The sequence below is a fragment of the Salvelinus fontinalis genome, chromosome 7 (assembly GCF_029448725.1).
Source record: "Salvelinus fontinalis isolate EN_2023a chromosome 7, ASM2944872v1, whole genome shotgun sequence".
NCBI classification, from domain to species: Eukaryota; Metazoa; Chordata; class Actinopteri; order Salmoniformes; family Salmonidae; genus Salvelinus; species Salvelinus fontinalis.
This window is the reverse complement of record NC_074671.1, coordinates 59,514,889-59,540,671: the sequence shown is the minus strand read 5'-3', so window position 1 is coordinate 59,540,671 and position 25,783 is coordinate 59,514,889. Positions and strand designations below refer to the sequence as shown.

The following is a 25,783-nucleotide window of genomic DNA, read 5'->3' as shown; positions in this document are numbered from 1 at the left end:
AGATCTTTGTAATGAGATGCTTTATTATAGTGCTGAGGCACATTATTTCTTATAAACATGAGGGGAAAGGGAACACAATTACACTGTACACTGTATGCAAAATACCCTACATATTTATTCTTTAATTACATTACTCCAGGTATAAACTAGAGAAGTAGTAGCCAATGAGGAAGGGTCAGTAGGGTCGGTAGAATGAGTTAAGGTCAAAGGTTACAGACTGGAGCTAAAGTCATAAAATAGTGATAAAATATCAAGTTCATATATTAAGACAGCTATGAAATTGTTACTGGCGCAAAAGTCTCCAGATTTTCCAACAAAAGCTTGAAAGATAAAAAGGGAGTAACACAACTGCAAACATACTTTTTACACAACAAGGACTGTTCTAGATATCAGAGGCTGATCCTCCATGATGTTTCTGTTAGCGAGGCGGAGGGAGAGGCTGATCCTCCATGATGTTTCTGTTAGCGAGGCGGAGGGAGAGGCTGATCCTCCATGATGTTTCTGTTAGCGAGGCGGGGGGAGAGGCTGATCCTCCATGATGTTTCTGTTAGCGAGGCGGAGGGAGAGGCTGATCCTCCATGATGTTTCTGTTAGCGAGGCGGGGGGAGAGGCTGATCCTCCATGATGTTTCTGTTAGCGAGGCGGAGGGAGAGGCTGATCCTCCATGATGTTTCTGTTAGCGAGGCGGGGGGAGAGGCTGATCCTCCATGATGTTTCTGTTAGCGAGGCGGGGGGGAGGCTGATCCTCCATGATGTTTCTGTTAGCGAGGCGGAGGGAGAGGCTGATCCTCCATGATGTTTCTGTTAGCGAGGCGGGGGGAGAGGCTGATCCTCCATGATGTTTCTGTTAGCGAGGCGGAGGGAGAGGCTGATCCTCCATGATGTTTCTGTTAGCGAGGCGGAGGGAGAGGCTGATCCTTCATGATGTTTCTGTTAGCGAGGCGGGGGGAGAGGCTGATCCTCCATGATGTTTCTGTTAGCGAGGCGGAGGGAGAGGCTGATCCTCCATGATGTTTCTGTTAGCGAGGCGGGGGGAGAGGCTGATCCTCCATGATGTTTCTGTTAGCGAGGCGGGGGGAGAGGCTGATCCTCCATGATGTTTCTGTTAGCGAGGCGGAGGGAGAGGCTGATCCTCCATGATGTTTCTGTTAGCGAGGCGGAGGGAGAGGCTGATCCTCCATGATGTTTCTGTTAGAGAGGCGGAGGGAGAGGCTGATCCTCCATGATGTTTCTGTTAGCGAGGCGGAGGGAGAGGCTGATCCTCCATGATGTTTCTGTTAGCGAGGCGGAGGGAGAGGCTGATCCTCCATGATGTTTCTGTTAGCGAGGCGGGGGGAGAGGCTGATCCTCCATGATGTTTCTGTTAGCGAGGCGGAGGGAGAGGCTGATCCTCCATGATGTTTCTGTTAGCGAGGCGGGGGGAGAGGCTGATCCTCCATGATGTTTCTGTTAGAGAGGCGGAGGGAGAGGCTGATCCTCCATGATGTTTCTGTTAGCGAGGCGGAGGGAGAGGCTGCATCTGGAGAGAGTCATAGGTATCCTTGGTGGCGGCACTCAAACCCTGATAGAGAGATGGAGGGGGGGACACAGTCAACTAGGATTGATCCCAAATCTCTCACTAAACCCTTGCCTTGTCCACTTTATTCCAAACCTCTCACTGTACACTTCCCTCTCATCTATTTCCCTACCACTGTCCCCTCAGAGAAACTAATAGTGAAACAAGGCCTGTTATGTTTGTGTATTCGGCCTTGTTAATTGGTTGGTTTCAGCGGAGGGGCGTGGTCAATAGGGAACATGCAAGTAAGCATTTCGTTGGACTGTGTGAACCATGTGTATCCTGTGCATCCGACAAACAATTTACACACCTGGTACACCTGGTCGTTCTTGTTCCTGCGGCGCTGCTTGTCCTTCACAGCAATCTCCCTGTACGTGTCGTCTGTTGGTTTTTTAAGGGACTGCGGAGGGAAACACTGTGTTATGAGAAACATATCTATTATACTATCTAAACTAACATGAAATTATAATGTATGTTGGGTAAAGAACTTACCGTGTAAGTGTCGTCATTATTCCTGCGATTCTGTGAATAATATAACAAGGTACACAGAATCAGGCTTTTGATGCATGATTGGGGTAATACGAATCTCATTCTGCTACACGAGATATAGATCCACACACACTTACATCGCGTGCCGTTGCACTCTCTGGATCCCTTCTGTTTACTCGTCCATAACCGCCCCCGTCCGTAGGTTTCAGATCCTAGAAAACACAGGGACAGTGTTCCAGGTTGATCAACACAACCCCACACCCCAGCCCCACACACACACACACACACACACACACGACTACTCACAGTGTAGATATCATCATCCTCCAATATCTTGGACTTGAAGAACTACAAGACAGAGAGATCAGCCAAATATGTTGAGACAATAACTGGTTCTAATAAAACTGGTACTTGTATATCCAATCAGAGGTTTATCTACATCTACCCATATACTTGTGTGTAAACTTGGACTCACTTTCTCTCTGAGCAACAGTCCAGTGATGATGAGACCGTAGAGCAGGAGGAAGCCGTCCAGAATGTAGCAGAGTTTAGGGTCGTACAGTGGGGTCATCGCCTCTGCAGGGGAGAGGTTGACATTAATGAGAACACACACACAAACACCCCCGGTAAAACCCACCCCTCACTGTTAGAACGATTATGTCAGGAAGGTGAATGGAAGTAGGTGTGTGTGCGAGTGAGTATGTGTCTATGTGCACTCACTTTCTCACACACACACACACACACACACACACACACACACACACACACACACACACACACACACACACACACACACACACACACACACACACACACTCTTTCTCATGTACTGAACCGAAACAGTTTCAGAACTTTTTCACTTCTCTCTCTCTCTGTGCGTCTCAGGAAGACAGTCATATGACAGTCAGGCTCAGTGTGGTTGCTGTGACTCTAAGCCTTTTTGTGGTGGGGGTGAGTAGAGCTGTATCTAGCTCAGTGGTTTCCTCAGCTGCAACACGTTCTGAGTCTGAGGTGGTATAACTGCCTATGTGAGCCCCAGGTGTGTGTTTCTGTTACTTATATGGCATCAGCAAAGACCTATTTCCAACTTACTTTGTACCAGGACTGACTAAAGCTTAGAGACCAAATCAGCCACATCGAAACGATAGGTATCGGTCCATGGACTGTAAAATACACCCTCCCCTCTACTTATCTGTCATTTCCACTAAGACATATCTGATCTAGAAACCGTTTGGCCTCCCTTCAAGAGAGAGACTGACGATAAGGATGCAGTCAGGATTACAGAAGCCAATGAAACCCTTAGGATGGCTGAGACACTGAGGTCAGGCCTTAGGTTGACTGAAACACTGTGGTCAGGCCTTAGGTTGACTGAAACACTGTGGTCAGGCCTTAGGATGGCTGAGACACTGAAACACTGTGGTCAGGCCTTAGGATGGCTGAGACACTGAAACACTGTGGTCAGGCCTTAGGATGGCTGAGACACTGAAACACTGTGGTCAGGCCTTAGGATGGCTGAGACACTGAAACACTGTGGTCAGGCCTTAGGATGGCTGAGACACTGAAACACTGTGGTCAGGCCTTAGGATGGCTGAGACACTGAAACACTGTGGTCAGGCCTTAGGTTGGCTGAGACACTGAAACACTGTGGTCAGGCCTTAGGATGGCTGAGACACTGAAACACTGTGGTCAGGCCTTATGATGGCTGAGACACTGAAACACTGTGGTCAGGCCTTAGGTTGGCTGAGACACTGAAACACTGTGGTCAGGCCTTAGGATGGCTGAGACACTGAAACACTGTGGTCAGGCCTTAGGATGGCTGAGACACTGAAACACTGTGGTCAGGCCTTAGGTTGACTGAAACACTGTGGTCAGGCCGTAGGTTGACTGAAACACTGTGGTCAGGCCGTAGGTTGACTGAAACACTGTGGTCAGGCCTTAGGTTGACTGAAACACTGTGGTCAGGCCTTAGGTTGACTGAAACACTGTGGTCAGGCCTTAGGTTGACTGAAACACTGTGGTCAGGCCTTAGGTTGACTGAAGCACTGTGGTCAGGCCTTAGGTTGACTGAAGCACTGTGGTCAGGCCTTAGGTTGACTGAAGCACTGTGGTCAGGCCTTAGGTTGACTGAAGCACTGTGGTCAGGCCTTAGGTTGACTGAAGCACTGTGGTCAGGCCTTAGGTTGACTGAAGCACTGTGGTCAGGCCTTAGGTTGACTGAAGCACTGTGGTCAGGCCTTAGGTTGACTGAAACACTGTGGTCAGGCCTTAGGTTGACTGAAACACTGTGGTCAGGCCTTAGGTTGACTGAATCACTGTGGTCAGGCCTTAGGTTGACTGAATCACTGTGGTCAGGCCTTAGGTTGACTGAAGCACTGTGGTCAGGCCTTAGGTTGACTGAAGCACTGTGGTCAGGCCTTGGGTTGACTGAAGCACTGTGGTCAGGCCTTAGGTTGACTGAAGCACTGTGGTCAGGCCTTAGGTTGACTGAAGCACTGTGGTCAGGCCTTAGGTTGACTGAGGCACTGTGGTCAGGCCTTAGGTTGACTGAAACACTGTGGTCAGGCCTTAGGTTGACTGAAACACTGTGGTCAGGCCTTAGGTTGACTGAAACACTGTGGTCAGGCCTTAGGTTGACTGAAACACTGTGGTCAGGCCTTAGGTTGACTGAAACACTGTGGTCAGGCCTTAGGTTGACTGAAACACTGTGGTCAGGCCTTAGGTTGACTGAAACACTGTGGTCAGGCCTTAGGTTGACTGAAACACTGTGGTCAGGCCTTAGGATGGCTGAGAAACTGAAACACTGTGGTCAGTAAGCTCTTAAGAAGTATATACAGTATACACTGAGTATACCAAACATTAGGAACACCTGGCCTTGAACTGAGTTTACCTGTATGTGGTGCTGCTCCATCTATTCTCTCCCTTTCAGAGGGACAATAGGAGGAGACCTTCAGCATGGTGAATATAGAGGCAAGTGTGTGTGTGTGTGTGTGCTTCCATATACAGAAAAGATCACAATTCTCCTTTTTTCCTGATCTGTGTGTCTGGATGATCATGTGACCTCCAGGTAACTGTCTGCATGCACAGAGCCCTTGCTGTTTAGTAATAATACATGTATTTGTAGATGTGGAAATGCATGTTTTCTACTGCAATCTGCTTGCACCTGCAGTGAATGAGAGTAGGCTGTGCAGTAGTCTATATGTGTCAGTCAGTGAATGAGAGACGAGGCTGTGCAGTAGTCTATATGTGCCAGTCAGTGAATGAGAGAGGAGGCTGTGCAGTAGTCTATATGTGCCAGTCAGTGAATGAGAGAGGAGGCTGTGCAGTAGTCTATATGTGCCAGTCAGTGAATGAGAGAGGAGGCTGTGCAGTAGTCTATATGTGTCAGTCAGTGAATGAGAGGAGGCTGTGCAGTAGTCTATATGTGTCAGTCAGTGAATGAGAGAGGAGGCTGTGCAGTAGTCTACATGTGTCAGTCAGTGAATGAGAGAGGAGGCTGTGCAGTAGTCTACATGTGTCAGTCAGTGAATGAGAGAGGAGGCTGTGCAGTAGTCTATATGTGCCAGTCAGTGAATGAGAGAGGAGGCTGTGCAGTAGTCTATATGTGCCAGTCAGTGAATGAGAGAGGAGGCTGTGCAGTAGTCTATATGTGCCAGTCAGTGAATGAGAGAGGAGGCTGTGCAGTAGTCTACATGTGCCAGTCAGTGAATGAGAGAGGAGGCTGTGCAGTAGTCTATATGTGCCAGTCAGTGAATGAGAGAGGAGGCTGTGCAGTAGTCTATATGTGCCAGTCAGTGAATGAGAGAGGAGGCTGTGCAGTAGTCTACATGTGCCAGTCAGTGAATGAGAGAGGAGGCTGTGCAGTAGTCTATATGTGTCAGTCAGTGAATGAGAGAGGAGGCTGTGCAGTAGTCTATATGTGTCAGTCAGTGAATGAGAGAGGAGGCTGTGCAGTAGTCTATATGTGTCAGTCAGTGAATGAGAGAGGAGGCTGTGCAGTAGTCTACATGTGCCAGTCAGTGAATGAGAGAGGAGGCTGTGCAGTAGTCTACATGTGCCAGTCAGTGAATGAGAGAGGAGGCTGTGCAGTAGTCTATGTGTCAGTCAGTGAATGAGAGAGGGAGGACATGTGGTCTGCATTAGCAGCATTGTACCACCAGGGTTATTCAACCAGCCTAAAATAAAATTGTCCTTCGCCTCATGTCACTTGCACTAAAAGCCATGGCAGAACACAGCATCTGACTCATAGAAGACAGGGTCAGGGCTCCAGTAGCAGACTGGTGCTGGGTCGTATTCATTAGGTACCTGGACGGAAGAAAATGGACTGAAACAGGGAGGGGCCGGCTGAAATTGTCCAATAATAAACGTTTGCTTTAGTTCCCTGTTGCAAAATGTTTTGCTAAGGTGTGCGCTAATGAAGACGACCTTGTTAGGATCCTGTAAGAGGGGCCTCATCGAAACATTACAACAGGAAATGCTTTCTTAGTCTAATCAAGTAATAATGTAGTCATTTGGTGAATGCGTTTATCCAAGGAGACTAAAAGATACACTCAATTCAAAATGTTTGCAGCTTGATGATTGAGTTCAGAATTGAACCTTCTGCTTGTTTTCCTTGCCTTTCAGAATCCAAATCATTTATTTAATTAATTGTGCAAATAATAAAACCTATGGCAACAGCTATAGAATACAGCTAGATTGTATGGTAATTTGTGAATTGTTTCATTGAGGCCTGCTCTGTCTAAAGACTACAGCAACACAATGTCAAAGTTATTTCCATTTCAAATGCATTTCCTTCATCCTCCCTGACCCTTAGTCTGTTCTGTCGTTTATCCTCAGAAAGTGGGACGGAGGCAGAGGAGGCAGAGTGTGACGGAGGCAGAGCTATTGAAAGTGTGACGAGGCAGAGCTATTGAAAGTGTGACGGAGGCAGAGCTGTTGAAAGTGTGACGGAGGCAGAGCTGTTGAAAGTGTGATGGAGGCAGAGCTATTGAAAGTGTGACGGAGGCAGAGCTGTTGAAAGTGTGTTGGAGGCAGAGCTGTTGAAAGTGTGACGAGGCAGAGCTATTGAAAGTGTGACGAGGCAGAGCTGTTGAAAGTGTGACGGAGGCAGAGCTGTTGAAAGTGTGACGGAGGCAGAGCTGTTGAAAGTGTGACGGAGGCAGAGCTGTTGAAAGTGTGACGGAGGCAGAGCTGTTGAAAGTGTGACGAGGCAGAGCTGTTGAAAGTGTGACGAGGCAGAGCTGTTGAAAGTGTGACGAGGCAGAGCTGTTGAAAGTGTGACGGAGGCAGAGCTGTTGAAAGTGTGACGGAGGCAGAGCTGTTGAACGTGTGACGGAGGCAGAGCTATTGAACGTGTGACGGAGGCAGAGCTATTGAAAGTGTGACGGAGGCAGAGCTATTGAAAGTGTGACGAGGCAGAGCTATTGAAAGTGGGACGGAGGCAGAGTTATTGAAAGTGTGACGGAGGCAGAGCTATTGAAAGTGTGACCGAGGCAGAGCTGTTGAAAGTGTGACGGAGGCAGAGCTGTTGAAAGTGTGACGGAGGCAGAGCTGTTGAAAGTGTGACGAGGCAGAGCTATTGAAAGTGTGACGAGGCAGAGCTATTGAAAGTGTGACGAGGCCGAGCTATTGAAAGTGTGACGAGGCCAAGCTATTGAAAGTGTGACGAGGCAGAGCTGTTGAAAGTGTGACGGAGGCAGAGCTGTTGAAAGTGTGACGGAGGCAGAGCTGTTGAAAGTGTGACGGAGGCAGAGCTGTTGAAAGTGTGACGAGGCAGAGCTGTTGAAAGTGTGACGAGGCAGAGCTATTGAAAGTGTGACGAGGCCAAGCTATTGAAAGTGTGACGAGGCAGAGCTATTGAAAGTGTGACAGAGGCAGAGCTATTGAAAGTGTGACGGAGGCAGAGCTGTTGAAAGTGGGACGGAGGCAGAGCTGTTGAAAGTGTGACAAGGCAGAGCTATTGAAAGTGTGACGGAGGCAGAGCTGTTGAAAGTGTGACGGAGGCAGAGCTATTGAAAGTGTGACGAGGCAGAGCTATTGAAAGTGTGGAATCAGAAGCATAAAGTTGCACCCTGACCCTTAAAACAAAGTCCTACAGGTCCTGTGTGGGATTGTTCCTGCAGTCTTATGTCAACATAATATACACTGAGTGTACAAAATATTAGGAACACCTTCCCAATATTGAGTTGCACCACCTTTTGCTCTCAGAACAGCATCAAATCGTTGGGGCATGGCGAAAGCGTTCCACAGGGGTGCTGGCCCATGTTGACTCCATTGTTGATACACACGGTAAACTGTTGAGCATGAAAAACCCAGCAGCGTTGAAGTTCTTGACACAAACTGGTGCGCCTGGCACCTACTACCATACTCTGTTCAAAGTCACTTAAATCTTTTGTCTTGTCCATTCACCCTCTGAATGGCACACAAACACAACCCATGTCTCAATTGTCTCAAGGCTTAAAAATCCTTCTTTAACCTGTCTCCTCCCCTTCATCTACACTGATTGAAGTGGAGTTAACAAGAAACATCAATAAGGGATCACAGCTTCACCTGGTCAGTCTGTCATGGAAAGAGCAGGTGTTCCTAATGTTTTGTACACTCAGTGTAACCGGTAGAGACTAAAGCACTCTGCACAGTGTTGCACACCGCATCAACTGTATTCACACTTTTTTGTATAATGTATGTAAACTTTGGCTTCAATCAGATCAAGGGTTAACCGGCGATAGCAGACACCCGCATAGCGGATATTTTGCCGTTGTCGAAGGAGGTGGAACTGCGTTGGTGCCAACAAATCGGCGAGCAGCTGCTCGTGCGATCATTGTCACGAAGCCACACTGTCCCACTCGCGTTACAAGTTCAGAAGGAGAAAGGCTGTATAGAAATAATGACGCTCACATTGAAAACCATTCAACCAAATAGTTTCTATCGTCATAATGGAGGTGTAGATTACATCTCATATTCCACTGTTCTGACTTACAAACAAGGCTGCATGGGATTTCTGTTCATGCCACTCCGTGCAGCCAATGGCAATGTCCGCTTTAGGTATAATGCCAGGAGCCGCTTGTGGATTTGACAGCTCCTAACGCAGTTCCACGTCTGACACAGCAGAAACAACTGCTATGCGGATGTTGGATAAAGTGGATCTGATTGAATAGAGACATTTGTGTAAATTCTGTTTCTTTCACTATATTGTTAATTGCTAGCAGCACCAAGTCATATTCTGGGCATGTGTAAGAATAAAAGTTGATTCTGATGTTTAACGACAGATGGCCTACAGTTTACTGAGCGGAATTGGACCTTGAGTGAGTGATTGACTAGATGAACAGTCTTTGTTCTGTGTTTGAAGCATCTTTTAATGTGTACAAACTACGAAACAACATTTACAACGAGGTCATTCAGTCAACAATTGATTTGTTTTCAATAACTTTTTGTCTTTTGACATAGGAGGGAGACGTTTCCACCATCACTAGCACTGCCATGATCGTGGCTGTGGTCGCCTCACAGACAGTCTCTCCCTTCCCACCACAGGTAAGCCCTAGTGTGGTTAAAGCCTCCTCAGGGGCCTCTGCAGAAAGGGCCAAACACATGTGACAGGAACAGCAATACTTTGTCTCCACTTCAAAGTACTTGCTCCAGATAGTTCATCATTTGACGTAAATAAAAATAGATCTGTGTTCTTCATCACTTCATATTCAAATGTGATGCTTTATAGCACCATATTATGCAATACTTCCATTGTGCAACACATTTACATGTGAACAAGCTCTAGTGAAGGTTAACCCTGATTACATGTTGTGCACGTTAAGTTAGGGTCAACTACACCCACACTCCAAACTGAATTACAGGGCTATGGAGAAACCACATGTCCTGTAAGAGGCCTACTGACAGGAAATTAAATGTAATGTGATTAACCCCCGCACCATGAAACGTGAGGTATGATTACGGTCAAGTCCGAGATCGCTAGATTATCATGAAGTGATATTATCTGACACAGGAAGCGTTGAGTTTGAAGCTGTCAGTGAGAGGCTGGGGGGGCATGGATAGAGGTGGTGGGGGGCGGGTTTATCAGACCTGACATGATGAGCTCCACAGGTTGTTTCCGAATAACTATTTTTAAGAAACAGCTGCATAGCTACAAGAACATATCTCTCTCTCTCTGCATTGCGGTCAGAGTTCGTGTCTCAAACCCTGAGAACGCTAGAGTCCAGTTGTATAATATATTGCACAATTTTGAGTGTGTGAATGTATGCATGTGAATTTGCAAGAAAAAATATATTTTAAACAGAAATATTGGAATTTGTCTACGTTGTGTAGACTTTGTGTAGAATTTGTCTACCTAGCCTGTTTTTCACTGAGTATGTGAATCCAACATTGATTATTACAGCAAGGGGAGAGTTCATTTTGAAATAGCCCACCCCTAAAACGAGGATTGTGTGTTTGATTGAATAGTAGCCTCAGTCTAGTCCATCTCAGGCCTGATCAGTGCAGTGGCCACAGGTAAACGGCGACAATTTGAATGTAAAGGTCAAAGGTTACAAGCTTTTTAATTGTTGTTAAAGAGTTTGCTGCTGAGGTCTTTTATTGCTAACTTTAGCGTCATGTACTGCCAGTGACCGTGTTGATGGAACATACCATCTATCTACTGGTCTCCTAAAAGGAAACTGACTGAAATCTTTGTTTTGATAGATTATTTTGCAGTGTGGTGACATCAACATCTGTCATTTCTCGGTAGAAGTTTGTTGGAAAGAGAGAAACAAGTAGGTGTTTTAAAATCCTTGCTTAAAAAGTGACACTCAGCAACTTCGATGTACTGTCATTGAGTGATGTGATTTCACCCACGGAAAACTCCGTTTGAAGACGTGAATACATTTCCATTCAGCTTTTGCCTCTGAAGACAGACTGTTTATGTTTCAATTGCACAATCAGATGATTTGAGTAGTAAAAAAACATGTTTTTTTTATTTTTCAGAGATTGTTGATCAGTCTTTAGAGCCTGTTGAGCAATGACAGCATAGTTTAGTTTAACACGCAGGCCGAAATTAAGGGTGCAATTTAGCTGGATGAACTGCATTAAAACATTTTGAATAGACTATTGCATTTTTTAAATAAAAATTCTGCAAATCAACACATTAGTAATTTTACATAAACTGTATCTTAAACCCCAAATGTTGCTCACCGTGATGAAATAAATATCACTACATGTCATTTCAGATTTTATGGACCTGCCTTTGTCATTGGGATTTAATTAGTTAATAGTGTAACTGGTAGTATCAACTTTCAAACTCTAGTGTTGTTCAGAGCGGAAACAGAAGGCCCTCCTACATAGTTCTCTGTCTCAGTGGGATATGAGTGAGAGAGAACCCCAATCTGTCATGGTTACAGTAATGTATCTCACACCAAACACTTGGTGTTCTATGATGGGTACAAAAACAAAGCTTCCCCAAAATGACACAGCCAACTGGCAGAAAGGAGCGAACCGCTAACTGAAAATTAAATGGAGAAGTTGATATACATTGATTGTTTCTCTAATGCAAACACAATGAGCAAATCATAAAGTGTAGAACCTATTGACAACACTGACACTTTCTCTAATAAGCATGTAAGAGGACTTGTCCAGTATATCGTAATCTATACATCTTTACCGTCCGAATAGGACACTTGTATACTGTCCAAAAGAACCCACCATTATTTAAACGCATAGTACAGTAACCATAAAACTTTCCCAGCATTTTAAATTGCTTATCTAAATAAAGAGTTGACCATTGACCGTCATTCACACGCATACGAACGCACACGCACTCTACACACACGTACATTGTAATATTGTTGTATGGTGGTATTATATATTTTGTTTTGTAGATATGTAGTGGTGTAATAATGATATATGATATACTGTTTATCTTTTGTTTAATGTGTGATGCAAGTGCCTTAATGTGTTTGGACCCCAGGAAGAGTAGCTAATGGCAGCAGCTAATGGGGGATCTCTAATAAATACAAGTTGGTTGAAAACGGGGCCCGAGCGCTCACACGAACAGTCACATATACTGTAGACTAGCCTACGTCGCCGACACTGACTCTGCAAAATCAGAAAGTTACAATTATGAAATATATATTTTTAAATGAAGTAATCATTAGCAATTTAGCTGTTAGCGTGAACCAATTCAAAATATGTTTCTGCATGAGATATTCTTCAAGGGACCCCTCATTCTCTGTCTTTGAGAGAGAAAAAAAAGTAGAAAAAGTCAAATTATGATGCTCTCTCTCCTCCTTTTCTAAACCTTACCATAACCTTTATTTCACTGGTTGTGTTCTAGGATTACATGACCCTTTCTGGTAGAACATTACGGCACGGAGCTAAGTGATAATGACAAGGTAATGGTAAGGTATATAGCTACTCACAATGAAAACAGTATTTGTCCAGATAGACTATCCCTAATTTCAATATAATAATATTATTGATTGAGAGTAATGCACCACATACTTTGCACCATATTATAAACTAGGTGGTTCGAGCCCTGAATAAGGATTGGCTGAAAGCCGTGGTATTTGAGACCGTATACCACGGGTATGACAAAACATTTATTTTGACTGTTCTAATTACATGTCTAACCAGTTTATACCAGCAATAAGGTACCTCAGGGGTTTGTGGAATATGGCCAATATACCACGGATAAGGGCTTTATCCAGGCACTCCACGTTGTGTCGTGCATTTGAACAACACTTAGCCGTGGTATATTGGCCATACACTACACCTTCTTCGGGCCTTATTGCTTAAATATAACAATACAACAACCATACCGTAACTTACACTGACAGTGAGGGTTTGAGAATGACCTTTGGAACAGGAAACAAGAATATGATCATTTTACTGGAATTAACAAATCTAGGTAGATGTTTTAAATTGGCGTGTTTCAAAAAAAATATTCAATCTGTCCCCTTTGATGAGAGAACACAACAATCAGAGTGGAAGGAGACAGCAGACACCTCTGTATTCTCCACATGATCGAAACCCAACTCAAAGTCAGAGTCGGGTCTCTGTCCGTCTGTTCACTTGTGTACAATACAGATCACACACACTTCACAGTAACGTAACCTTTGAAAGCCAACCCAAACCAACGTGAGGGCATTGACACGATGGAGAGTAGTAAATGTAGTGCAAAAAAGTCCCTTCATTCAGGGCCAAGAAGTTAAATATGGGTCAAGTTATTATTTCCTCTAACAATATGCCCTGGTTCTAAACACCTGTGTGTGAGAATCTGGAACTCTTGTCTTTATTAAACCCTCTATATGACTACAGCGCTGTGTTTTGCTCTCCCTCGTTTGTCTTTTCCTGCTTCATCAAAGATGGCCGACTCTTGTTGAGAAACGGAGGACACCACCGTGAGTGAGCTGTGTTTTACCCAGCGGGATTCAAAGCACCATGCAGGCATCATAGGTAGTACGACTCCATTTGAGTGGGTGCCTGTACAGCCGTACAGCGGTCTATAATGAGTAAACTAGACTTTCAGCTAAATACTACAGAGTTACACCAGCTCTTTGATGATACCAGGTTGTTGGAGGCTTCGGATGGTTGAGCAACGATTGACAGGGGTCAGGGATGAGCCCAGGTGCAAAGAGAAACAGTGTTTGGAGGGGTCTTACCGACATAGGGTAGTGCAGTAGACAGAACCAGCAGGCCTCCCGTCCACTTCCGAGGGTCCATCGCTCCTCTCTGGATGGGTGCGGTCGAGCCCCTTCTCTTAGAAACCGTCCCACACTCCTCTCTGCTGTCCTCTCTTCTGTCTTCCTGGGCCTTGGGGGATGATGGCCCTCCAAAGCTGGGTATTGTGGGCAACCTCTCGTTCTCCTGTCTCTCTCTGTGTTGGGGTGGTGTTGTCCTCCTACAGCAGCTGCTTGAGGCTGAGTGATGCCTCCACTCGCTGGCGGCTCCTCGCCTTAGCGTACAGGAAGTGGCTTAGTGCTGCTCCACCTGGTTACACAAGACAGACACACACGCCTCTCTCAGCCTGGCCTACACTTCCCTTATCCTCAACTCTAAAGACATGGCTCCTTCTCATTACTCAGAGGAGGCACTTCCTGTCAATGTTGAGAGGAATTTGTTTTTGACTGAAGAGATGTGTGTTATACAATTGTATTGGACTCATCTACTTAGTAGCCCAGTGACTGAAGAGCTGTGTGCTATTAGTTCTATTGGAATCATCTACCTAATAGCCCAGTGTGACCAGTCATGCTTACTTGCATCCTACATGGGAAAACCAACCTGATTACTTAATAAGATAAATATTACATTTAACAAGAACAAAGGAAAGTACTGTACATACAAAATATAGCTTTATTTATACAAATCATCCATCATTTTGTTTACAAAAATATGTATCGTGTCAGCATCAAAACTTCAATCCGTTTGTTTTACAGGTGGTGATCACAAAATGTTATGAAGCCATTGCAGACACTGATGTTTTTTTCCAAATAGAGTAGCATATATATATATATATAAAATACTTATTTCACGTAGAAAATATACAAAGAATGTATTTAAATTCCAGCAAAAATCAGAAGTGAAGTTGTAAAACTGAATACATTTTGTTTTAAATGCATGTCATATTTAGTTATATTTTGGCATGAATTTGAATTTAAATGAATTAGACCCAAACTGATTAAATGAAGACTAAAAATGGTTTACTAGTAAAATGAGAAATGGATTTGTAGATGACAAGTGCAATGCCTCATAATCAACACAAACCACTAACTATAACACACAATTTAATTCAACAAGAGCGTGCGTCATGTTTTTCCTTTGCTTTGAAGAAATGGTTCACCCAAATGACAACTTATTCTAATTTGATGGATAGCTACATTAAAATGTATTCTATGGCGCTAGCGTCTGCCACCCAGAATGTGGGTTTGTTTACCTTGTCACAGCTTATTGGTGGCATTGTCCAAAAGCAATAGAGTGATGGTACTCTTGTTGGCATACCCCAAATGGCATTACAAAAACAATCCCCTCCATACTACAACAACATATGTCATTTGGTCAAACTACCCTTCAAGCCAGTTGCTTCTGTCTGTACCAAGCCTCACACCTCCCCTCTTGTGGTAAAAATACAACACTGCATATGACTGCTCACATGGGAGAGATGCCATCAATTCTTTCTTAGAACTACAAAAGCCAAATGAACTCCCTAACAACAAAGGCAGTCCTTCTTAAAATAATTATATTGCACAACAAGAGAGCTTCCTAAAGGGTATAACCTGCTCACTCATGCAATTACACACAGAGATCCATCCCTATAGCCATACATTTAAATTGGAAGCATATGAGAGAAACTCTGAATTCCAAACCATCCCCTTCCCCCACAGACACCCCAGTAGATATTACATTATTTGGAATTCAGCAAATGGCCATTATTGAGCAAATTTAGTTGGGGGGGGTGGGGAACGGCTTCATTGTTCCAAATATTGGGTCCATCATCCCCTGCCTTCTAGATCACTATGAAACACTTAGGATTCATTTACATTACATTTAAGTCATTTAGCAGACGCTCTTAGCGACTTACAAATTGGAAAGTTCATACATATTCATCCTGGTGCCCCCGTGGGGAATGAACCCACAACACTGGCGTTGCAAGCGCCATGCTCTACCAACTGAGCCACACGGGACCACACGGGATTCCTCCACATCAAACTGACCGTGGTGTCCTCCTAAAAGAATCACAAGACAGAAGTACAACAGTCAGCTGTTCTGAAGCCACTGTAAACTAAAACAGTGACTCAGTACATTTTTGTCACATGCACTTAGTGCTATTCATTACTTTCATTCCTGACAATAAACCATATCAATGACACATTGATCAAACACCATGACATCTGACCAATCAGACTCTGTTTCAGAGGTGCACTCCACAAAAGTGCATCCTAAGATTATTTGCACCAGGCAGTGAAACCCCTAGTCACTGATCCAGTGGCAGAGGCTAGGGGTTGTTTCTGGACAGGGCCTCAGAGGCAAGAGAAAAGCATCAATAGCTACTCACTCAGTGGTGTCTCTTGTAGGGTGTAGCCTTGAAGTAGTCTTCTGGGGTGACTGTCTTCACCCCTCCAAAGTAGTCCAGAACCCACACCTTGGTGATGTTCATCTTGGCAAAGAACCAGTTGTGGTCGGTGGGCCAGTCGACCATCTCAGGGTGGCGGCTGAACAGGGCTTTCTTGGCAAAGGTGGCCTCTGTACCGTTAATCTGTCAGAGACATACAGGTAAACAGAACAGTGAGGATTCATGAAGATAAACTCTGTGCAAGTGAGTGAGACTGATTGTGTGTGTGTGTCATTAACCCTCACCTCCAGCACAGAGCCAGAGAAGATGATGTGGGCACAAAGGGGATCCTGAGGGTCGTATCCTTGGTTCTTACAGAAGTCTGTCTGGGCCAGGGACATGGACAAGGAAGCCTGGGGGTTCACCTGAAACACACAGTCAGTATCTCCTTACTCTTCAGCACATCCCTTTTGAATGGCATCACATATAGGCCTGTGTAGGTTATATATTAGAGAAAAAGGTTAAAAGTTTAGCCTATGGCTTTGCCCGCTTTAGGTATATGCCAGGAGCCACTTGTGGATTGGACAGCTCTAACACAGTTCAACATCTGACACCGTCAAAACAATCGCTATGCGGATGTTGGCTAAAGCGGATCGGATTGAATTGAGCTCAAAGAGTGTGTCGTAAATTGGCATACATGGTGCTGGCTGGGTCAGACTAGGAGCTGTCAATTCATTGCCACCATCAACATAAGACTGAAATGTGACGTCATTACAAAAAATTGCTGTGTCACTCCCCAAAAGCCGCTGACTCATGATGGGCCAATGAGTTGCATAATTTAACAACATTCAGTCATGGCTCTAAATGGAAATGAAGTGTCATCTACAAATAGAATGACTTTTTCTTGCAGTAGGCGACATAATGCAAATAATAACCTTATCTGTCATCGACTTTACGTCATTGTATTGTCTTGACATTGTTGGCAACAGTGATCCATACCTTTCCTACGTTGCCATTGACAGAAATATTGTCCTACCCACCTTTAAATCCTGGACAGAGATCTCCATAGTGGTGAGGTACATGTAGGGCACCCCAGTCCCAGACCCAACTGGCCCGTCACTGGTAGAGAACGCATTGGAGAAGGGTTGTCCTTGCACTGGCTCATGGGTCGATATTGTGGCCATGGAAGCCCAGTTGCACTGGTTGGCGACGAATCTAGCCATCCTAGCGACTTCCTCGTGCGGAGGGATTCTGTAAAGTTCGCCGGGCATAGCGAAAAGCAGTAGAAGCCCTGCTGCCAGCAATGTGTTCATGTTGACTTCCATCTCCTCCATAAACCACTGAGGTATAAGAACGTCGTAAACACATGTAGAAAGGAACGAGGAGTGTTTCGGCGGTCACGTGATCAGGGGCGTGTGTCATGTGACTTTACAGCTGGGCGCGAGCGTAACATTTTCTTCTCAAATCCAGGCACACTCAATTACCAGTAATTGTTCCCATTATAGAAAATAAGTTGCTTTCTACGAAAACTCTAAGAATAGGGCTAGCGTGAAAGACCATTTCAACATAGTCAATATTTGGGGAGATTTGTATCCCTCCTGTTGGTGGTAAACCGGACCATGTAATACACCTGTGAATTACTTCAACAGCCCACAAACACTTTATACTCCGCTTCTCAGAATCCCCAAGATGGTTGGTTGTGGAAAGAAAGCTGTCACCAAAAAGAAGACCGACACGCCGCTCCGCTAGGTCGCCAGTTTATGTAGACCGATTTCGCCGGAAAACTGCTTCTGCACACGAGCGACAAGCTACATCGCTGTTATCTGTTCATAAATTCTCGAGCTGTCGGGTAATGCTGCCCATGACACAACTGGCGCATTGTTCCCCGTCACATCCAATTGGCTGTGAGGAGTTGAACACACAGCGGCGTTCACAATTATGATAGATGCGTGTGTGTTCTTCCAAACATCCAAGCCGTGCTGCTCCTCTAAGAAGACTGTACTGCCAAAGACATCAAGTGTCAATAGTTTAAAATGTACAATGTTTTTACCTTAAGTGTAATAATTTGTGTTTCCTATAAGTATTGTTCTAAGACCCTAGTTGGCCTACATTTGCCTCTTGTATGTAAGTGTTCTAGGGTTTTGATGTGGAAAACATTTCCTTTAGAATTTCCAACAGGGTAAACTCCTAGACAGTTGAACCCCATCAATTGCTTTACATTTCTACAGGTCTTAGTTGACAACACAGTCAACTGAACTGGTCCACTAAAAGCATTCAGTGACTACTTAATCTACACAACTTGATTTGACTCAATGGTGGACCTCATACAATGGTCTCATTTCTAAAATGTCTTGCAGATACTTCTAGCCTAAGAGACTTAGTCATGCATGTGCACATTTTACATATGGATGGTCCTGGGAATTGAGCCCTCTACCCTGGCATTACAAGCCCCATGCTTTACAAATTGCTACACTGAACAAAAATGCAACATGTAAAGTGTTGGTCCCATGTTTCATGAGCTGAAATAAAAGATTCCATGAATGTTCCATACACACCAAGCGTTGTCATTTTCTGCACAGATTTGTTAATATCCTTGTTAATGAGCACTTCTCCTTTGCCAAAATTATCCATCCACTTGACAGGTGTGGCATATTTAGAAGCTGATTAAACAGCACAATCATTATACTGTTGCACCTTGTGCTGGGGACAAAGGGCCTCTCAAATGTGCAGTTTTGCCACAACACAATGCCACATCTCAAGTTTTGAGGGAGTGTGCAATTGGTATGCTGACTGCATGAATACTTTTTTTGTAATTTTGTAAACGCTCTTATCCAGAGAAACTTACAGGAACAATTAAGGTTATGTGCTTTGCACAAAGGCATATCGACAGATGTTTTTTTTTTTTACCTAGTCGGTTTGGAGATTCGAACCAGCAACCTTTCAGTTACTAGCCCAAAGCTCTTAACTGCTAAGCTACCTGCCAACAGAGCTGTTGCCAGATAATTCAATGTTCATTGCTCTACCATAAGCTGCCTCCAACATCATTTTAGAGAATTTTGCAGTATGTCCAACCAGCCTCAACACCAGACCACGTGTTTGATGTCGTTTGAGCAAGCGGTTTGCGGATGTCAACGTTGTGAACAGAGTGCCCCATGGTGGCGGTGGGGTTATGGCATGGGCAGGCATAAGCTACAGACAACAACCACAATTGGATTTTATTGATGGCAATTTGAATGCACAAAAATACCGTGATGAGATCCTGAGGCCCAATGTGAGGCCCATTTTTTTTAAGGTATCTGTGACCAACAGATGTATATCTGTACTCCCAGTCATGTAAAATCCAGAGATTAGGGCCTAATGAATTTATTTCAATTGGCTGATTTCCTCATATGAACTGCAACTCAGTCAAATCAATGAAATTGTGGCATGTTGCATTTATAAACTCAACAAAAAAAGAAACATCCCTTTTCAGGACCCTGTCTTCGTAAAAATCTAAATAACTTAACAGATCTTCATTGTAAAGTGTTTACATACTGTTTCCCCAGCTTGTTCAATGAACCATAAACAATTAATGAACATGCACCTGTGGAACGGTCGATAAGACACTAACAGCTTAAAGACGGTAGGCAGTTAAGGTCACAGTTATGAAAACTTAGGACACTAAAGAGGCCTTTCTACTGACTGAGAAACACCAATAGAAAGATGCCCAGGGTCCCTGCTCATCTGCGTGAACGTGCCTTAGGCATGCTGCAAGGAGGCATGAGGACTGCAGATGTGGCCAGGGAAATAAATTGCAATGTCCGTACTGAGACGCCTAAGACAGCGCTACAGGGAGACAGGACGGACAGCTGATCGTCCTTGCGGTGGCAGACCACGTGTAACAACACCTGCACAAGATCGGTACATCAAAACATCACACCTGCGGGACAGGTACAGGATGGCAACAACAATTTTGGGGGGGGGGGGCCCTGTGACAACAATTTTGGACCCCCTTGTGGCTCCCCTAAATGTGGATTATGAAATCATTTTTACATAACAAATTTGTGCTATCGTTCTTTTTTTACATCCATTATTAGACAGTGGCAACAATGATGATTATGAACATGGTCTTTTGCCTGCTAATGCCTGCAATCCAGTGAAGAAAACAATATGACAACAATAACGTCTAATGTAACTGGCCCCTCTAACAGTACAACTGGCCCCAGCTTGGCCCCCCCAGATGAAATGGTCTAGAACCGCCACTGTGCAGTACCTAATACAGCTGGTGGCCACACCAGATACTGACTGTTTCTTTTGATTTTGACCCCCCCTTTGTTCAGGGACACATTATTCCATTTCTGTTTGTCACATGTCTGTGGAACTTGTTCAGTTAATGTCTCAGTTGTTGAATCTTATGTTCATACAAATATTTACACGTTAAGTTTTCTGAAAATAAATGCAGTGAGAGGACATTTCTATTTTTGCTGAGTTTATTTTTGTTAAGTATACAAAGACCCATTTACAGGTTAATAGACAAAGGTGATGAGGGCAAAGCATAACTGGTTGTCCACTATCATACACATTTTGGGGTCTTTGTGGCCTGGTCTGAAGGCAGATTTGGTTACAGCACAAACGGACTATGTAATGGGTCTAGAAGCAGGCTATAATGGACTATTTTGTTTCTGTGTTAATCTCAAGGTTCATACCAGCAGTCCTTGACAGCCTTCACAGCCAAACTGACATGTCACTTCCTGTTCCGGGTCACTGTCAGGGCTGTGGGAGTAGTTCCAGGTCAACTCAGTCCCCACCTTCACCACTCTGCAAGAAAATATAGAAAAAGCACAATCTGCTGTTGGTACTACTCAACCCAATCGTGTAGTTTTATCACAAAATCGTTACCCATTAAAAAGGGACTATTCCGGACACTTACTTGGTGGTGAAGAAGGCAATGACGGGGAAGTTTGGATCATGAGAGTCAGTGAAGACGTTCTGCACAAATAGGTTGGGGTCGCAGCTGTGCTGTAGAGACAAGATGTCAGAGGTTATGAGTGGGTGTGTTAAAGAATGGGAGTAGATAGTCATACAGTTATACACCTACATTTATGAACCTTCCCACGTTCCCCTCCTTCGTGGCATCTAGGTAATACAGGTGCTCCATAGGGTTCTGCTTTGGGCCCAGTTTTTTGGGGCTTGTGCTTGTGGACACAGACAGCTTCACATCCACTTCTTTTATGTCCACTTCTTTCATGTCTGGTTGGGAATTCAGCTGTGGCTTCTGTACCCCATTCTCTTGCTCCAGACCCTCCATGCCTGAAGAAGGAAAAGTGTAACAGGAAAGAAAATAAGTTAGACTACATATTATCTAGGCACCCACAATGCCTCATTTCTCAATGTTCATCATTGGGAACCATAGCCTGGTTAAACCAGTGGAACAATGGTGAGTGCAGCGGTCAGTCTGGTGTAACCAGGCTAATGGAACCATGAAGCCCCCTGAAGCATCCGTTGGCCCAGTTTCCAGTACCTGTGAGAGGTTGGACTGGCAGGGAGCTCCCCACCAACACGGCTTGTATCTGTGGAGAAAGCTCCACCCCGGGCCTCTGGATAACGGGCACATGAAGCCCGTCAGGAGGTGAGGAGGGGGGCGAGGGCTCCAGGGTCTCTGCAGGCATTCGCCCCTCCCCTGCCGGCGCCAGCCACTCATCTACCACCTCCACTTCGTCGTCGGAGGGAAGGTCCGCCTTCTGGCGCTTGGGTGGGAGGGGCTCGTCAGAGTCCAGTCCTGCTCTGAGAACTACACCTGAAAGGAAGGGAAGTTAATAACGTTTCAGATCCTTGATTTGGATCCACAGTTCAGCCTTTATTAAAGGGATGGTTCTTATGCAAATACAGTGCCTTACAAAAGTATTCATCCCCCTTGATGTTTTTCTTATTTTGCTGCATTACAAACTGTACTTTAAATTGATTTTTATTTGGATTTCATGTAATGGACATACACAAAATAGTCCAAATTGGTGAAGTGAAATGAAAAAAATAATTTGTTTCAAAAAATAAAAAAATTCAAAATGGAAAAGTGGTGCGTGCATATGTATTCACCACCTTTGCTATGAAGCCCCTACATAAGATCTGGTGCAACCAATTACCTTCAGAAGTCACATAATTAGTTAGATTGCACACAGGTGGACTTTATTTAAGTGTCACATGATCTGTCACATGATCTCAGTATATATACAACTGTTCTGAAAGGCCCCAGAGTCTGCAACACCACTAAGCAAGTAGCACCATGAACACCAAGGAGCTCTCCAAACAGTTCAGGGACGAAGTTGTGGAGAAGTACAGATCAACAAAAAAATATCAGAAACTTTGAACAGCCCACGGAGCACCATTAAATCCATTATTTAAAAATTGAAAGAATATGCCACCACAACAAACCTGCCAAGAGAGGGCTGCCCACAAACTCACGGACCAGGCAAGGAGGGTATTAATCAGAGGCAACAAAGAGACTTAAGATAACCCTTAAGGAGCTGCAAAGCTCCACAGCGGAGATTGGAGTATCTGTCTATAGGACCACGTTAAGCGGTACACTCCACAGCGCTGGGCTTTATGGAAGAGTTGCCAGAAAAAAGCCATTGTGCAAATAAAAAAATAAGCAAACACGTTTGGTGTTCGCCAAAAGGCATCTGCGAGACTCCCCAAACATATGGAAGAAGGTACTCTGGTCAGATGAGACTAAAATGTAGCTTTTTGGCCATCAAGGAAAACGCTGTGTCTGGCACAAACCCAACATCTCTCATCACTCCGAGAACACCATCCCCAGTGTGGTGGCAGCATTATGCTGTGGGGATATTTTTAAATCGGCAGGGACTGGGAAACTGGTCAGAATTGAAGGAACGATGGATGGCGCTAAATACTGGGAAATTCTTGAGGGAAACCTGTTTCAGTCTTCCAGAGATTTGGGACTGGGACGGAGGTTCACCACCTACTGCTAAAGCAACACTCGAGTGGTTTAAGTGTCATTTAAATGTCTTGGAATGGCCTAGTCAAAGCCCAGACCACAATCCAATTGAGAATCTGTGGTACAACTAAGACTGCTGTACTCCAGTGGAATCCATCCAACTTGAAGGAGCTGGAGCAGTTTTGCCTTGAGGAAGGGGCAAAAATGTCAGTGGCTAGATGTGTCAAGCTTATAGAGACATAGCCCAAGAGACTTGCAGCTGTAATTGCTGCAAAAGGTGGCTCTACAAAGTATTGACTTTGGGGGGGTGAATAGTTCTTGTGTATTTCACAAAAAAATATATTTTGCATCTTCAAAGTGGTAGGCATGTTGTGTAAATCAAATGATACAATCCCCCCCAAAATACATTTTAATTCCAGGTTGTAAGGCAACAAAATAGGAAAAATGCCAAGGAGGTGAAATATTTTCGCAAGCCACTGTATGTACATTCTCGCTGAACAATCATTTTAAGCGTACAAGACCAAACTGTCACTTTCCCCTACCTGCGTATGTGCACACGAACGTGCCCTTGTCCAGGTCGTCACGGCAACGCACCCCCCATCCTTTGTTTCCGGTGGGGAAGACCTGCAGCCGGACACGCAGACCCCGCTGAACCACACGGTTCTGGCACATGCCACGGTCACACCCACACCATGGACCACATTCGTACAGCCTAGCAGACACACAGATACATATCTCATGAGTAATTAGTAATGGCATGCACTCACCAGGCACAATAGATACACAAAGGACATTAACACAACAGGATTGCTGACAAGGCCCAGACGCCCAGCCCAACTCACCCTTTGGGCACAGGCTCAGACAGCCTCTGGTGGGAGTAGTGTTTGCCGCCGGGGGTCAGACGAGCGCAGGCGCAGCTCTCCGCGTCACCACAGCCGTCAGTGCAGTCGCAGCAGGTGGTGAACAACGGGCCCGAACTGAGGAAACAGCCGTGAGGCCAACGCTCCTTCCTGTAGCGGAAGTCCTCCGGCCGCACTCCTTCCTCCCTCAGGCACAACTCCACCGGCGTTGGCTCTGACCCCCGGCTCAGGTCCCTCTCGGCCAGACCGGGTGGGCGCCACTGCGGTGGCCGCAGACACTCCAACTGCACCAGGGGGTCAAAGGTGAAGTCGTCCACCTGCAGAACGCCGTGACTCTCTGTGGCAACCAGAAAACATAGCACCTCCCCTGGGGTGCAGAGAATCAGTCCACATGGAGCCTTGTAAACAACGCCCCGCTCCGTGACCTCAGAGTCCAACTCTGCACCCTCAGAGCCCTCCCCCTTAGAGTCTGGTTCAGTCCCATCACAATCGGTCTCAATCCCTGTAGTGAGAGGTGGGGTGGGAGCACACTGCCGCTGGAAAGAGCAGAGTAGGGGGATCCTGAGAGGGTTGTGGCCCCGGAAGTGGTGTGCGGACGGGGGCAGGTGGGGCACACAGGCCTGGCTGCAGGTATGGAGCTGGTAGGGGAGCTGGAGGGGCAGCAGGGGAGCCATGAGGTCCTCTCTGTTGGGGTAGGGGGGCGACAGGGGGATGATGGAGCCATCGTAACGTAGGGGTGAGGGAGGGGAGACGGGCTCTGTCTGTTGGGGGGGCAGTGGAGTCTGGGGGTCGTCAATATCAGGGACTGAAACTGTGAGGATTTCTGTGTGGTGGAGACAGATGTTGGGAAGATGTTAGGCTAGCAGCAAACTGAGATATTGGGATAGCTCAGAGACCACGTTTGGATCCAATCAAACCTCACAGTCAGAGATACTATAATGATATACTGGGCGTGAAGTAGGCTATGTACCTGCACCAATAACCACCTCCACAAAAGACTCATTCCCAGTGGCAGGGGCTGTATTTGTAGCTGAGGCTGTAGTTGTAGCTGGGCCTGTAGTTGCTGGTGTCACAATCAGCCCGGAATCCAATAAGGTAATCATATTCATCCCCTGGACATATTCTGAAACAAAAACAGAACAATTATTGCATGAATGGCTAGTATGTGTGTGTGTGTACTGTATATATGGTACCTCTGTCTGTAGCACTGCAGGTCTTGATGGCATGCTTCAGGTGTGTCAGATATTCATACAGCTCATCAAATGCTTGTTCCACATCCACCTGTACCCAGAATGACTTTGCCCTCGCTGAAATTAGAGCAAAAAATTGTGTCAGGAACAAATCATTTGCATGTTGGTCTCCAACAACAACTGGTTCCATCTTTCAATCTGGATTAGATGTATGTGAAACTAGAAACAATATAACAGTATAAGTAAAAATTCCTCACCAACTTCTGTTTTCTCTGACCCATCCATTTTCAATATTGATGGATGGTCAACTGGTTATGAATTCCTCTGATACCTGCTAAGAAAATGTGCAATTGGCTAGGAACATAGTCAATATTATGCCGGATATATAGCCTACCAAAGACCAACCTAGTTACATCTATATTATTGGTATCCAACGTCGATGGCCTAGCTAGTACTACCAGCTAACGTACACAAGTAAAGATGTTGTAAGTCACAACATTAGCTAGATCTCTAGCTATCTTTGCTATGCTGCATGCATTGATTTCAGGAAGTTGCTTGCAAAAAGCATCATTATACAAGTGTCGACACCAATTTACATTTCGTTCAAAACATAAGCTAATGTACCTACTGCCTTATCTATTTAACCCTGATGGTATCGAGACATTTTAGTCTACTTCCATTGATTAAATTCGAATACCCACAATGCACTTCACTATTTTGTTAATCTAGAAGACG

At 45.1% G+C, this 25,783-nt stretch overlaps 3 protein-coding genes across 6 annotated transcripts; all 3 read right to left on the bottom strand.

Annotated features, from left to right (window-relative positions):
- Positions 1 to 5: 5 nt before the first annotated feature.
- cd247 (CD247 molecule) lies at positions 6 to 14,249 on the bottom strand. Its single transcript, XM_055930170.1, has 7 exons — positions 13,681 to 14,249; positions 2,520 to 2,620; positions 2,351 to 2,392; positions 2,182 to 2,256; positions 2,048 to 2,077; positions 1,866 to 1,955; positions 6 to 1,561 (listed from the first exon to the last, which is right to left on the bottom strand). The coding sequence occupies exons 1-7, from the start codon at positions 13,739 to 13,741 to the stop codon at positions 1,493 to 1,495; spliced, it is 468 nt and encodes a 155-aa protein (XP_055786145.1). The 5' UTR covers positions 13,742 to 14,249; the 3' UTR covers positions 6 to 1,492.
- A 99-nt stretch (positions 14,250 to 14,348) lies between these two features.
- On the bottom strand, positions 14,349 to 17,829 carry creg1 (cellular repressor of E1A-stimulated genes 1). The gene is made up of 4 exons (XM_055930169.1): positions 17,108 to 17,829; positions 16,373 to 16,492; positions 16,071 to 16,271; positions 14,349 to 15,741 (listed from the first exon to the last, which is right to left on the bottom strand). Exons 1-3 carry the CDS (start codon positions 17,399 to 17,401, stop codon positions 16,071 to 16,073), a joined length of 615 nt encoding a protein of 204 aa, XP_055786144.1. The 5' UTR covers positions 17,402 to 17,829; the 3' UTR covers positions 14,349 to 15,741.
- A 2,689-nt stretch (positions 17,830 to 20,518) lies between these two features.
- On the bottom strand, positions 20,519 to 25,780 carry setdb2 (SET domain bifurcated histone lysine methyltransferase 2). 4 transcript variants are annotated; one of them, XM_055930158.1, is made up of 10 exons: positions 25,677 to 25,780; positions 25,306 to 25,382; positions 25,052 to 25,165; positions 24,829 to 24,981; positions 23,841 to 24,681; positions 23,541 to 23,710; positions 21,568 to 21,843; positions 21,145 to 21,356; positions 20,977 to 21,065; positions 20,519 to 20,864 (listed from the first exon to the last, which is right to left on the bottom strand). In XM_055930158.1, exons 2-10 carry the CDS (start codon positions 25,331 to 25,333, stop codon positions 20,747 to 20,749), a joined length of 2,001 nt encoding a protein of 666 aa, XP_055786133.1. In that variant the 5' UTR covers positions 25,334 to 25,382; positions 25,677 to 25,780; the 3' UTR covers positions 20,519 to 20,746. The 4 variants fall into 4 exon arrangements, with proteins under 4 accessions (XP_055786133.1, XP_055786134.1, XP_055786135.1 ...); XM_055930159.1 differs by having other exon boundaries at positions 25,673 to 25,760; XM_055930160.1 differs by having other exon boundaries at positions 25,306 to 25,379; positions 25,677 to 25,750.
- Between the last annotated feature and the right edge of the window lie 3 nt (positions 25,781 to 25,783).